A 15,127-nucleotide genomic window follows, 5' to 3' on the forward strand; every position below is an offset into this window, starting at 1 on the left:
TAGATTACAATCATTCCAAATATCAATGTCCACATATCAAATTGACTCAAATCTGTATCACATCATGGATACCCTATCTGATGGAAAGACTTAGCCATGTTAAAAAACTGTCATACCTTCAGTGTGTTTTCACAGTGCATGGGATGTCTTAAGTATCTCAGGAAGTTTTCAGAAACAGCTTCGTTACTAAGATTGATGAGTTTCTGAGCCACACACAGTGCCATCTTTCGCTTCCCCTCAATACAACAGTTATCGATTAACGGCAATGTAATTATGGCTGATAAAGCGCCTATACACAGATCGCACATGTGATCAAATCGTGCCAATGCATCTTGGGCATCAAGGGAAGTTGCAGCTGAAATGAGAAATAACAAGGTGATGAAAGTAAAAGGAAGATTAATAAACAATTCCTTTATTGTTTAATAATATGCATGGAAGTACATGTACGTAGTTAGACCAATCCAAGCACATTGGGACTGCGACAATAAGCATTTCTTGAGAGTCATGCTCAATGAAATACACATTCACACAAAACTCACAATTCAGATGTAGCGATTCAATCCGGGGTATAAAAATAGTGACCAGGTTTTATTGTAAAGATTACACTGTTAGAGTTTTTACAAGATTTAAATATTACATAGACATGGAAGTCTTCAAATAAATCAAAATGTTGATCCAAATGGCCAGTGAAAATACGTCCTTTCAGGGCATGCAAAAAATAAGTAACATTTGTATAAATGGTCATGGGTTTCATTAAGAGCCAGCCACCAACCACAAACCCAAATTGGCCATCTACTTTCTGGTCCCCCATTCCCCCGACCACCTACGCCGGCCTCGCTGTGCGCCTTGCACTGCCAAGAGCCTTTTTATTTATTTTTTTGACCTGTTGTTACAGGATGATGGCCTGCTATTAAATGCATTTGTGAAACCCCTGCATGGTGAATGATGAGGGGGTCATTCAAATTACATTTCCCAAGTACATACCTTCTAGTTTCTGAATAGTTGTTTTATCTTCCACAACACATGTTAACAAGACATCTATAATACCAGTGTGTACTGTAGATAGACTACTATAGAAACCATCACAGAATTCAAGCTGGCTCTGATCCAGCACTTCAGTGATGTATACCATACACTGAACGGAACAAAACAAATAAGTTATATTAAGTTATCATCACATCACATGTTAACAAGACATCTATAATACCAGTGTGTACTGTAGATAGACTACTATAGAAACCATCACAGAATTCAAGCTGGCTCTGATCCAACACTTCAGTGATGTATACCATACACTGAACAGAACAAAACAAATAAGTTATATTAAGTTATCATCACAACACAATTAATAGGTGATTTTCCGAACAATTGCGAGATCTCGCGAGATGCATGAAAGACGCGCGTCGAACGTCTGCTGCAAAAATCGAACGATTTGATTTTGAACTAGAATTTCTTTATTTCGCAGCTTACATTGACCGGCCGATCTTCGACAGAGGAATATTGCTTCCGAATACCCTCACTTAATCGAAATTGCCTATCATCAAATGTGGACAGCACATTATTAAGCATGGAAATGTCCCCGAAATACTTTCGCGTTTGTCGAATCCCACGCGATGTTTGACGCGACTACGACGCTATGACCTTTGTTTGTCCTGTTTTTACGTTTGATTTCACGCATAACGCGTGATTCTCGCAGTGTACGGAAAATGGTCTATTTGAGTGCAACCATTATTTAGTAAATCCAAGCAATATAACGATATAAATCATAATTATGGTAATGTTCTTGATATCATAGCATCTTATACAAGATTACAGGCACCATATGCGTCTGAATCGTCACCTGTGTATACGCAGGGATTGAGTCATATGTGATGATAGCAATGACAATTATGGATCTCTATCGCATGCGCAATGATAATTCCCTCACTTTAAGTCAACTGGGTGTTGGTCAAGGCCAATTTCAATTATCCTGCCTATGGCTATCAATAGTAAAGGATGCAGAGTAGCACCAGACTGGTGTGACCACCGTAATGAGGTATTTCCAGAAGGTGAATTTTGTGTTCAAAATTAGACCAAATGAAAGATTTGAGCTATCTGATTTAATAACTGATAGAAATGACAACAATTGTGAGCATCAATGAAGGTCTGCTGTCTATCACTGTGGTACCAAATGGCTGTAAATAATAGCCACATTTGGACACTTTAAGAGTTTTCATTAATGCCATCAATCTCTTCATTATTGCATTTTGTAGACCGTAAGATATAAGTTGTTACAAAACAAACAAGTGTCCTGGGATGCCATGATAGATTTGTAAGACAATTGCTAAATTTCATATTGATACCATAGGCTCAATGAAAGAAACGGGAACCCAGTGCAGTGTTTATGGAATAACATTTGCACAGCCAACAATGTAGCCAACAACACTTACGTAAATGACATGTTCTCTGAGTGATAGACTCTCGTCTTGTTTATATGTAAGTAGCAACGGCGTTAGACGAATGAAACTCAGTCCTAACGTCAGAAAATCTTTGGTACTAAACACAAATAAAAGAACATCAATAGAACACATCCATTCTACAAAACAATACAAAAAGTGCTTGCAATCAGATTTATTTACTGCACTGTCTAAATATTGAGTTTTGCATTTTGATCTAACCATAGATCTTTATAATAGTAAAAACTAATCAACAATTTGTTGGTGCAATTAGGGCAATGCAGCGATTGAACTGAACAACTGACTGGATTACCTGTCTAAATCCAGGGATGCTCCAGCAACACATACAACATAGGAAGTCACTGTTGACACCAAGTCCATTAAAATTTGTAAACACCATGGTTGCTGGAAGAAAGTAACACATCTTTAATGTTAACAAATTCATCATGATTGTTCTCAGCAATTTTTTTCATAATTTGTTCTAAAAATAATTAATGTTGGTGGAAACTCTTTAAAAATAATTGAAAATGTCATGTATGCTTTTGTCCTCATTTTTTGTCCGTCTTCATTTCTCTGGTTGCTATACGCACACTTAGTGATACTGCTCTCATTTGCCATCACTGTGTTTTCACTTTATACATGTAATAATCGAAGCAACACATATAATTTACTAACTAATTATTCTCACCTTTTTCACATTAGTCTTTGATTGCAATTGTTCTAGTAATCTTAATGGTAAATTGGGAATATCAACAATCTTTACAAACTCTTTCAGCAAGTTTGGTGAACTGAGCAAGAAATTGAAAAAAAAAAGAAAATGATACTTACAATTTACAAATCACATAGTGTAACCACAGCATCACTGGACAGTCAGAATCAAAAGTTTTAAGGGTACTGTAGTCAAACTTTATTTTCACCAATGAAACAAAACTCACTTTTCTCAAACACATTTCCTACATCATCAGATTATCCAAAATAAATTCTAACTAAAAGTTTTAGTTGCATAGTTTGAAGAAAAGAAACTTTGCAACAAATTTAAAAGGATGGATGGCTGTTCACAGTCGCAAACTGGAGATGACAACTGATTTCAAAAGTAGTCACGGCATCCCATCACAGACTGCCCTGACTTCAATCAAACTGCTTTTATAAAACACATTTCAGTGCATTATTTCTTATATTTTGTAATATAATTGCCCCCACCCCACAAAAACAACCACCACCACCACCACCATTTGAATCCCTGAGCATTTAGAAATTATAATCATGCTTACCTGGAACAAGATAATACATTCATAACAACACGTAATGCAGTTCGTAATCTGGAAGCGCCTTGTAACATTCCATCCAACACTTGTGATGTCGCTGATTTTAATCTGGTAGCCAGTTTAGTGATAAATGATTTGTCTTGTAGTAGTTGATTAACTGATTGTGGATCTGCTGTCGATGGGTCGGTCATTTCACATAAATCATCCCATTCATCTTCACTGTCAATTTCCTGTGAATGTAGGTTTATTTAGATTTTTCAATAAAACTTACACATACTCCTAAGTGGATGGAAAAAATAACAACAACTATTAAAAGAAAATGAAAAAAAAATGATGTATGAAATACATTTTATACATGCATGTTTTTTTTCCAGAATAGTTAATAAAATTCAGTATGAAATGGTAAAATTATATTCTCAAAATATTTTATTCCCAGAATGAACCAATGCAATTATTATACAGAATCTCCTATTCATTTTTAAAGGCTATACTCAACCAATTTTTGGTTTAAAAATGGAGAAAAAATGCCCCAGACAGATTTTATAGCTAGGAGCCTGAACTTGATTTTTTTTTTCTAAATAACTGTCTCAGTTTAGGTACAGCAAAATAAAAGAAATATCAAAATCAGTGTCAAGTACAGTCCTCCCTCTCCACAACTTCAGCATTCAAGTTTTTCTGCACTTTTTTTCTTATATTCCTTAATATTTCTGGGAATGAACCCTAATTTTGGAGCCAACTGACAAAATTTGAGTCAATATTCAGTTTTTACTCAAAAAAATTGGCTTTTTTTGTCCCAATCTTCTGAAGGAAAGTGCAGACTATAAATGGGACAATTTTGCGAATTTGTAATGAAAAGAGGGAACTGGTGGTGAAATTGTCCACCCACCACTGAGGCATACCTCATCTTCAAGTTTGACATTTTCAATACTTTTTCTACTGTCCTTCTTGATAACTTTTCTACTCTCGATTTCAACACTTGGAAATTCTTTCTCATAGTCTTTTTCAATTCTATCTTTCCTGGGTGTAGGGTTCTTATCTTCAATCTTGTCTTCTGAGTCTCTCGGTTTTGATTCCTTGTTTTCTTTCGTCCATGCATCTTGCTTTACAGGCTGCTTTTGCTGGAATGTAAAAAAAAGAGAATTAATGTGTCATTTAACCTGCACGTCACATGACTTGCAAAATCGTGGAGAATGATCATATTTACTCTATAGTATTAGAATACATGGATACTTAGTCAACATCTTATCTTAAAGCAGTTTGAGAAGAATTTAAATTTTGCACTACTGAGCATGTTGCTTCACTTATGTGCAATACATTATGAGAAAGAATGTCCCATTGTGTATAAAACTATCATCACACTGAAAAACTCTAAATTCAATGATGATGATGATCATAAATTCAATGATTTTAACAATATTGATAATAATATATAACAAAATTTTCAGATATGAAGCAAATACATTTTTCGAGACATTTTAAAATTTGTTTTTTTTTCATTCTTCAAATGTCATCTACTCATGATAATGGAAGCAGGATAAAGACGACATCTAATCTTTAATTCAGCCTAATACACCTTAGTGTGCATAATTAAAGGAGTTTTTTCTTTTCCACCATTTTTCATTTCATTTTTGTATGCTTTTTTTACTGATACAACTGGTTCAGACAACAAGTTTTGTGGACCCCACAGTAAGCGGAACAGCTTCAGAAAGGAATACCACTTGAGGTTTCTTGGATGAAAAAAATTCTCATTACTCCTGGTGGTAGTGGGATTCAAAACCACACACTTGACACTTCAATACAGTCAAGGTGTAACCTAACTCCGCTTTCACAGCTGGCATTCGCTTTTTATAGAAACTTTTTGTAGTGTCATTGACATCAATAATTTCAACTTATTCTTTGTAGTATTTACCTAGGTTAGTAATATGAGACATATTAAAGCAGATTAATTTGCATAAGTAACAGTTTAGCAAAAAAGCTAGCTATAAAGTAATGCTAGGACCATACTGTACATATTTGAGAATGATGACAAACACTACATACTTGTTGTTGTTGTTTATCTTTTGCTTTCTGTTGTTGTCTTTGTTTTATTTTATTCATGATAGTTGTACCTGGTGGCTGGTTAGATGCCTTAGCTTTCACTGCTTTCTCTTTGGCTGCTACTATCTCTGGTGACTGCTCTTTAGTCAGTGGATTATCCAGATGTGCAGCCAATGATTCTCTTACTGTAAACATAAGATTATAATAAATACATCAGTTATATAGCATCATATCTGTGATGCTTGAAAGGTCAAGGGTGAACACTGAGACTCATTGTATTAAATTCAGTTTTTGTTATAGCTATGATTCTGCAAATTTTATTGAATGCTCACTCAATAAGACTTATTATTCTCTGTCACATGTTACAGCGTGCCGTAATGTTGTGGTATTTTATGAGTATTTTCATCCTACCATATTAGGAAATGCGAATTCCAAATATGGAATGATTACGCGCGTAAGTAACATGGCTGCCACTAGGGTTTGACCGGACTCCACACAAAAAAGTTCGCTGATTCTGTTCTAAACTTTTTGGATTTTGGCATTCCCATGATGTATCCTTGGAAGATGTATAACAATAAGGTTATTGCGAGAATACCTCAAAGTGTGCACTCAGACAGTACGCATTGCATCGATACTCCCGCTGTACCATCTTCGTGCATGCTTTGAGGTATCCTCGTAATAATCTCATCAGCAATATCAATCATGAATTTCATTGACATGCCAACTTTGGTTTGATGTGTAGACCTGTATATATTTTTTTTATATATTTTCGGCCAATGGCCTTGAGTTATTAATAAAAACTAATAAATAATTTTGATCTTGATATATTGATGGGGCATAGAGAAACACAGAGAAGGTAAAACTATAGACTTCCACTGTGTGCATCACAATTGTTGGTTTACATACCATTTATCGACTGAGAAACAAATGGATGATGCAGCAAATGAGGCCATGATAGTCTTTTCTTGGGATTCTTAGTCAGTAATCCCTGTAGAAAATCTTTAAAATCAGAACTCATGTTTTTAGGCCATTTTACAGGATCCTAAAAAAAACAAAAAAACAATTGAGGTCAAAAAACGTTAAACAAGACTAGCAAACAGAAAGGTTGATATTTACATTGCAATTCAATGTAAAATTACTATTTGGAATGCAACACATTATTAAAGGAAAAGTCAAGGATAACAACATAATACTCCCAGGTGAAAGAGCTTGGCATATGTAAGAAAATGCAATTTACAGTTTTTTTATATCATTTTTCATTCTCTAGATTTCACTTTTTCATTAGTTTATGTAGTCCACCATCTTGATTCTTCAGCAAAGGATTATGGGTAAAATATGACGCACTTTTCACAATTAGACCAAAAACTCAAAATCTGCAGGCACATACATTCTGGCCTATCATTTTATCATTTTTCTCTGTGATCACAAAAATCAGAGGGAGGTGATCTGTAGATAATACAAAGTAGGAATGCAGCTTTTAAGACGTTATTCAACTGTTCCTCACCTTGATAATAAGACTGACAAGTTGAAATATACTGTTAGTATAAAATGGTGGAGTGCCAACAAACAGTTCATATAATATACATCCCAATGACCAAAGATCTGCCGTGTGGTCATATGGCTTCTCTTCTACTAACTCTGGTGACATGTACAGAGGTGTACCCTGAAAAAAAAAAAAAATGTTATAGTAGGCATACTGATTGAAAATATGTTTTTTACTGTAAAATGACTAATTTTCACTGGGTTTAAATTTCGCTGATTTAGCATTTCAGGCGTATTCAATGGGTTTTAAATTCACGGTTTTATTATTTAGATATTGTGTTTTATGCTAAATTTTACATATTCACTGGGTTTTAATTTAGCGCATTTTCCAGTCAGAGAAATAAACAAAATTAAAACCCAGTGAATAATTAACCCTTTTAGAGTATATAAAAATTGCTTTATGTTCCACCTGAACATAAGAGGGGCACAGTGTTGTAGTAAAATTAATATATTTTTCAAATTCAAACTCTGCTATACAAATTGCAAATAAAATTAGGAAATTAGCTGCACTTTCTAAAGAAAGCTTATAACTGCGTATAATACTTGTGCATATGTTCAGTGTCACTAAATTTAGTTTGTTCTTCTTGCTAATAAAATTCTTGATAGAATAGTGTCACTAGATTATTTAAAATCAATACTTTTTTCTTAAAAGTTCAAACTCAGTATTTGTATGGGTTTTACTGGGTTTCACTGTGTTTTTAATTATTGGATTTGCCAGTAAAACAATGTGTTCTGTTGTAAATCTTAATTAGTGTTTACCTAACAAATTTAATATTCAAATTAGACATCCTAAATATTAAAATTATTTTTTCATGTGTGAGCAAAGTTTTTCATCCCCGTAAAACAGTGTATCCTTCACGTTTGAAAAGCATACAATGTAATGTGATATGCCTAAATTTCACTGGGTTTAAATTTCACTGATTTACCATTTCAGGCATATTCAGTGCGTTTTAAATTCACGGTTTCGTCATTTAGATAATGTGATAAATTTTACATATTCACTGGGTTTTAATTTAGTGCATTTTCCAGTCAGCGAAATAAGCAAAATTAAAACCCAGTGAATAATTAACGTTTTTACAGTATGTATGTAATGCCCTGTATTCTTTATGAATTTAATACTGACCGTGCCAAAATGCAAGTATTATCTTTATTGTGTCTCAAAAATAGACACAGGGATAACCAAAGTACACTGTATGTGATGAAAAGTTAATTTGCAGTTGTGTGGTTGGTAGTGTTCATAGTCAAATGGTTTGAAAATACATGTTAAGTACTAGTATATTCCAGTCAGTGAAGTGTGCCATCATCTCTGGGAGCCTTAAAATTAACTATGTTAATAATTTGAATAACTGGGATTTGGCTTCATATGATTATGTCCCAATTTATTTCCATAAATTTACATTTGTCTAAATAGCAGGACTCTCACTACCCATTCGGCAATTCTCCAAAGGTGAACAAAAAAAAAATACTCATACATAGTAGATGAGAATTTTATGACAAAACTGTGACTTGAAATACAAAACACTAAACTGGTAAAAACAAAAATGTTAATATTAATAAGTTTTCCTACCTTGATTGAAGTAAGCACCAATGTATTGATACTCATAGCTCTAGCAAATCCAAAATCACAGAGCTTAACAACACCTCCTTTGCCGAGTAAGATGTTCTGTGGTTTCATATCTCTGTGCAGTATCCTGTGTGAATGCAGATAAAACAACGCAGACACCAAATGACAGGCTATGGTCTGTACCTACATGGTAAAACAAATGATGGATTGAATAAGTGGTTGTTATTTTAGAAAGTTAACATCATGTATCAGCGGATGGGCATACAATACAACTACATGTACTACACTTGAATACACAAGTATGTGCGCAAAGACATTAGAACTTTCTATGGTTATTTGGCTTATGTACTTATGAAATGACAGCTGCATATCTAAGGTTAAATATTACTATACTATATTTACTCTATTAGAAGAACATCTCCTACAGAAGTACACATAAAACAAAATTTCATTTATTGTATACAACTTATTTTGACGAATAGACACATGTCATCTACAAAGGCATGTACACTACTAATGTAGGAAATACAATATTGTATTTTCTGTAAACAGGAATTTATTAAATTAATTCAAAGTTTAAACAATGGCTTAGTATATATGTACAATGGATGCTATCAAACACATATCCCAATGTGGAATTCACTCACTTGATCTTCTGGTAAGTTTCCATCATCTTCCAAGATCTGAAATAATTCCCCTTCAGCGTAATCAGTGACAGCAACAACCTGAAATATAGGAATAATGCATTTTACATCCAAGAAATATACTAAGTAAAAACTACAAGAATACGTAATATCCAGTATGAAGTTACATGCTCCCTTCATAAAGAGTAAACCCACATGGGGAAGAAAATACTGTGTTGCATTTATGTGAAGGAAGTTGAAGCAAGTTTATCAGGTATCAAGATTTTAACAGAGATGACAAACACAACTCAAGTCTGATGAATATACTTTTATTCATAATTTTATTATGGAACAAATGCCACTGAAATTTAGATGCTACCGTAGTTGTCTGTGTATAAATCCCTCCAGGAAAACGGCAAATTGACAAAGAATTAGGGGGGGCTTATAAACGAATAAAAGTTTAAACTTCTCCTGAGCGATAATTTATGCTAATTTATTCATAAACAAATCGTTGTGTGTACGATACTGGGGTTTCTAGTCACTCTTGGGTGCGTTTACTAAGTGGAACAGCATTCGACCGTGCGTTTCACGTGAATATTGGTCTGTACGTTTTGGGGTAACGAAAGTATATTCTAACCAACACAACTGCATTGCGTAGCAGCAAATGATCATGGTTGCGCAATCAGGTCATGCTGTGTTTCACAATTGTTGATATGAATGCTCGATGCTGTTGGGTATCCACCATGTTCTTTCTCTTGCACGAGTTGACCAATCAAAATGCTGGATGATGCCAACGTGTTCAAATTACCATAGCTCGTTTAAATATGACTGATTTTCAATCCCAAAGTTTGACCAACCCATTTAAATAAGTCAACATGATACAGTTCCCATCATGAAAAAAAACGACATTTAACTGATCTAATCATCTACTTTACTTGGGTAATCTTAACATAATCATAAATAGTGCAATCCAGAAAACATTTGTATACTGATTTAACTGTAATCAATAATATCAGAATGATATGATGTGTTTAAATTTGGCAAAAGGATTGGACGGAATAAATTTTCCTATGTGGGAATCAAAACCTGATGTGTTTTAATTCAGAAAAAATTACAATTTTACTCACGCCAACGCTCAGTGCGACACCACGATTACACTTAAGTTTCTATGATTTAAACACAAAACCAATGTTCACTAGTTCTAGTTTCCTGACGAAATGCAAACTAGTGCTTTACAACACTATTCAATACTGCTGGGCCATCAGACGTTACCTTGGGTGTAGACTGACCCAGTATGCAGGATTATTGTTTTATATAATAAGTCATTTGAAGAATGAATTCGTTGTTGCTGCTGTTGTTTTGTGACAGATTCATTCTTAGTTAACAAGTCATTGTCAATGACACGTCCCCGTTCCGTTCATATTTGAGTGACATATACATTCAAAGCAGATCATGACCGAAATGCACCTGCATATGTACAACACATTGTACTAAATCTGAACAAAATCCATCCATGCATGACTGAGATCCGGTTCCGGAATTGTGAAAATACGTGATTTTGATGCATTTTCGGCCTTAAAATGGCCATCATTCAGCTATTGTTATGCGGATCATGAAACGAACGCACATATCTATTTGTGACATGATGTACCATGTGTGTGTGAAGTTTGAACTTGATCAATCCAGACATGTCTCGGATACGGATCCAGAACTGAATTCTTTAAAACAAAATGGCCGCCAGTCGGCCATTTCGAACTTGATCCGAAAAAAAATGACGTGCATCAAGGTCCTATTATGTTTAATGTATGTACCAAATTTGAACGAAATCCGTCCATGCATAACTGAGATCCAGGTCCGGAATGGTGAAAATGTGCGATTTCAATGCATTTTCGGCCTTAAAGCGGCCGCCATTTGGCTATCGTTAATGAAATCATGAAACAAATGCACATACATATTTGTGACATGATGTACCTTGTGTGTGTGTGAAGTTGGAACTTGATCAATCCAAGCATGTCTCAGATACGGATCCAGAACTGAATTCTTTAAAACAAAATGGCCGCCAGTCGGCCATTTCAAACCCGATCCAAAAAAAAAAATTACGTGCATCAAGGTCCTATTATGTTTAATGTACGTACCAAATTTGAACAAAATCCGTCCATGCATAACTGAGATCCGGGTCCGGAATGGTGAAAATGTGTGATGTTGATGCATTTTCGGCCTTAAAATGGCCGCTATTCGGCTATCGTTAATCGGATCATGAAAAAAATGCATGTGCATATGTCCCATATAATGTGTGATGTATGAGTGAAGTTGGAACTTAATCAGTCCATGCATGTTCGAGATACAGGTGATCACGGACGCACGCACGCACGCACGCACGCACGTACACACGCACGCACACACGCACACAGGACAAAACATAAGTCCCCGTTTTCGGACTACGTCCGAACGGGGACTAACAAAATTATCATAAAACAATAAAATTGCCATAGTTGAGAAAGTCTAGTAGAATATTCAGATAATTCAGAAAAAAATATTGTAAAGCCATTTAAAGACTTCATTCGAAATCAACTTGCTTTTTTAAATTTGGTTGTTATGTATTTGAAAATGCACGGATACAGACAGATACGGCCCAAGTTAGTAGTTCCTTTTTAAGGCTGCATCTGAACATTGGGGCTAAATAGGTAAACAAACAAAAAACAGAAAAAGATAATGATGGTGCAATGACTCAAAACTCAAATGTGTTTTAACTCACCTCTTTCTCGGTTTCAAAACTATCTAACATTTCAATGATATTTGCATGGTGGAGACCTCTCATTATATCAATCTCTCTTCTCAGCGACTGCAGCTCCTTCTCTGTGCGTCCAAGTTTAGGAATAAACTTCATAGCCACAATCTGAAGTAGAAATGTACCATAGTAAACAAAAGAACATCAACTACAATGTACAATATCATGTATTCATGAGCTCCAAGTTTTAGTGTCTCCTATATTTTGTTTAAAGTAACTTTGCCATGAGGCAAATCCTGACGTTACAGCGTTTATGAATTAGGTTTAATTCTGGACGACAGCGCTATAAGTCTATGCTTTAATGAAGTTTCTCAATGAAATTTACCAATCTTGGAAAAATAACTTTCAATTTATATTGTATTCAAATACACCGTATTCAAATTTTTTTTTTTTTCAGAAGAATTCAAAATATTTCTCATTGCCAAATTTTCTTAAAATTGAACTTCCTCTCAAAAATATGTGAAACATCACTCATAATTCTAATGGTACAATGCTTAAATTGTATTAAAATGATAGTTTTTTAGCTAAAATATGATATACATGTAATAATAGCAGTTATCCTGGCATAACTGTGGAGTACTGGAAGGTCTTATCTTCTTAGTCAAATATACAAACAATGTACCGGTAAACTGACTTTCAAAAACAAAATCTAGCTAAATTTGGGAAAAAAAACACTGAAAACTATATTCTGCAGTTAATTTCTCTAATACTCATCCACAATCCTAACATTTAATGCAATATATATTGATCAGGGATGGTACCTCAGAGATCTGGAAAGTTGGAATGCAACGTTAAGGAGGAACACTGCTTGATTTGTGGCAATTTGATATCTATTCATTCATTTCTTAATTCTGAAAGTTGGATGAGTTGGAAACACGATCATCCAATAAACTGAAAGGGAAGGAAGTGTATGGCTATACGGGAAACAATTTGTCCGTCATAAGGAAGCCAAATGTTTCACTTGCACAAGGAACAAGCTTATACTGTAAAGGGGGTAATTATTCACTGGGTTTTAATTTAGCTTATTTCGCTGACTGGAAAAATGCGCTAAATTAAAACACAGTGAATATGTCAAATTTAGCACAGAACACATTATCTAAATGACGAAACCGTGAATTTAAAACCCACTGAATATGCCTGAAATGGTAAATCAGTGAAATTTAAACCCAGTGAAAATTAGTCATTTTACAGTATTCAGCTGTAAGATTTTTATTACATGTCGAACATGATAAACACAAATTTTAGTCTCCAATAAACAACAATGCTAACATCACCAGTTAACAAAATTCAGCTGAACTTTCCTGTGTGTTTTATACAATTTGTGTAAGAGCTATTGATCACTATACTGGATCGCAAAAATAACTGAAGTGGATCTATTCTAAACCATGTAATGAATGTGTATGAAAGTGGAGGGCGTAAGAATTACAACTTCGACATCACACTGTCACAAGGTTACCGGTACAAGTTTTTATTTACCAAATACTCATGCATATGCATAGGCTAACACATATTCATGAGTCCAATTGTTTCCGTTTGATGGAATCAGATTGATAAGAGCATCAAGTTGCTGTATACAGAAACAGACACATTCTCAATGTTGTCACAATTTGTTTTTTAACTTGTTTTATATTTTTTCTGTTTTCTTCAACCTTACAATAGAACTCAGATCATGAAGTGCTATTCTACCGTGTTATAAGAAGACAAGGAAATTTTTTTATTTTAATTCATAATAAACTGACCTGTCCTGTGTATTTCCGTCTACCCTTGTAAACTCTTCCAAAGGAACCTTCTCCTATGAGCTCCAAAACATGATAGTTGTCCATCCTGTAAATAATATATAATAATATGATTAATATTTTCAATTCTAACAACTTTTCTTGTTTCATTGTGTAGTGGTTCTGCTATTTAAAATATGATATATTAATAATAATGTCAGTCATCGATCTGAATAAAATCTGATGTATTGTACGGCGTGAATTTAATTTTATATAATTGATTTTTACTATATATTTTTATTATTTTGTAATTGTTTTTATTCTTATTACATACATATTAATTAATTTGTAATACTTTCACTATTTTGACAACCTTGTGGGTTTTTGTAAATAGACAATATATTCAAATAATTAAAAACATAAAAATAAAAAAATAAAATAAAGAGCCCAAACTATGATCTTATTTTAATTAGATGGATACAGTCACATGCCATCTAAATGAAGATTTTGCTTTTATATTTGTACCTGTAGAAATGCAAATGGCCACACAAATGTTGTTTCTCTTCGTCTGTCAGTAAATGGTGATTTTTTTTAAGCTTACCTAAAAAATTAGAATATATACGGAAAATTGTTGCAATAATTTGCTTTCTCAATTATGAAGTTCATTAACTTATTAAAATCATGGGTAGTACATTTGTATCATGCTATACTATAGCTGAACCCTGCATCTACCCTCTCAACCCAATGTACTATACGTTTTTTTCTTCCAGTTCCACGACAACTTCTAGTTCCACGTTACAGAAGAGCTTTTTTACAAGGGTGAGGTCGAAATTGACACGATTTTAGGGTTAGGACCGTCGAAGTACTGCATTGTACATTTGGTTGTACATTGCAATAATCTGAAGTCGTCAATATTTACCTTCAGCTTCCAAGTTTCGTAGACTTTACGCAGATCAACGTTATTTTCACCAACTTCTGTGAATCAGATATAAATCGGATATTCTTTTTACACAGCCATGATACAAAAAAGGATGGTAAACCCGATGACAGGAGCAGGTCACAACACATCAAACACACATTTACAATGTTTACGCTGTCCAATCTTCGAAATATGCGCCCTCTACAGAGCATGCGTGAAAGCAATTTTGTCTGACCTAT

The 15,127-nt window shown here is 34.2% G+C and overlaps 1 protein-coding gene across 1 annotated transcript in view; it reads right to left on the reverse strand.

Annotated features, from left to right (window-relative positions):
- LOC100372921 (serine/threonine-protein kinase 36-like) overlaps positions 1–15,083 on the reverse strand; it is a 30,147-nt gene extending 15,064 nt beyond the window's left edge. The window contains exons 1-15 of the mRNA XM_085491219.1: positions 14,889–15,083; positions 13,994–14,078; positions 12,222–12,362; positions 9,491–9,568; positions 8,847–9,026; positions 7,242–7,400; positions 6,644–6,779; positions 5,741–5,922; positions 4,600–4,818; positions 3,707–3,930; positions 3,124–3,223; positions 2,749–2,840; positions 2,430–2,535; positions 985–1,135; positions 117–355 (exon numbers count right to left, since the gene is read on the reverse strand). Coding sequence (XP_085347345.1) covers positions 117–355; positions 985–1,135; positions 2,430–2,535; positions 2,749–2,840; positions 3,124–3,223; positions 3,707–3,930; positions 4,600–4,818; positions 5,741–5,922; positions 6,644–6,779; positions 7,242–7,400; positions 8,847–9,026; positions 9,491–9,568; positions 12,222–12,362; positions 13,994–14,077 — 2,091 coding nt within the window. The 5' untranslated portion in view covers position 14,078; positions 14,889–15,083. The remainder of the gene's footprint in view (positions 1–116; positions 356–984; positions 1,136–2,429; positions 2,536–2,748; positions 2,841–3,123; positions 3,224–3,706; positions 3,931–4,599; positions 4,819–5,740; positions 5,923–6,643; positions 6,780–7,241; positions 7,401–8,846; positions 9,027–9,490; positions 9,569–12,221; positions 12,363–13,993; positions 14,079–14,888) is intronic.
- Positions 15,084–15,127: the final 44 nt, after the last annotated feature.

Source organism: Saccoglossus kowalevskii, chromosome 16, assembly GCF_978046115.1.
Source record: "Saccoglossus kowalevskii chromosome 16, keSacKowa6.1, whole genome shotgun sequence".
NCBI lineage: Eukaryota > Metazoa > Hemichordata > Enteropneusta > Harrimaniidae > Saccoglossus > Saccoglossus kowalevskii.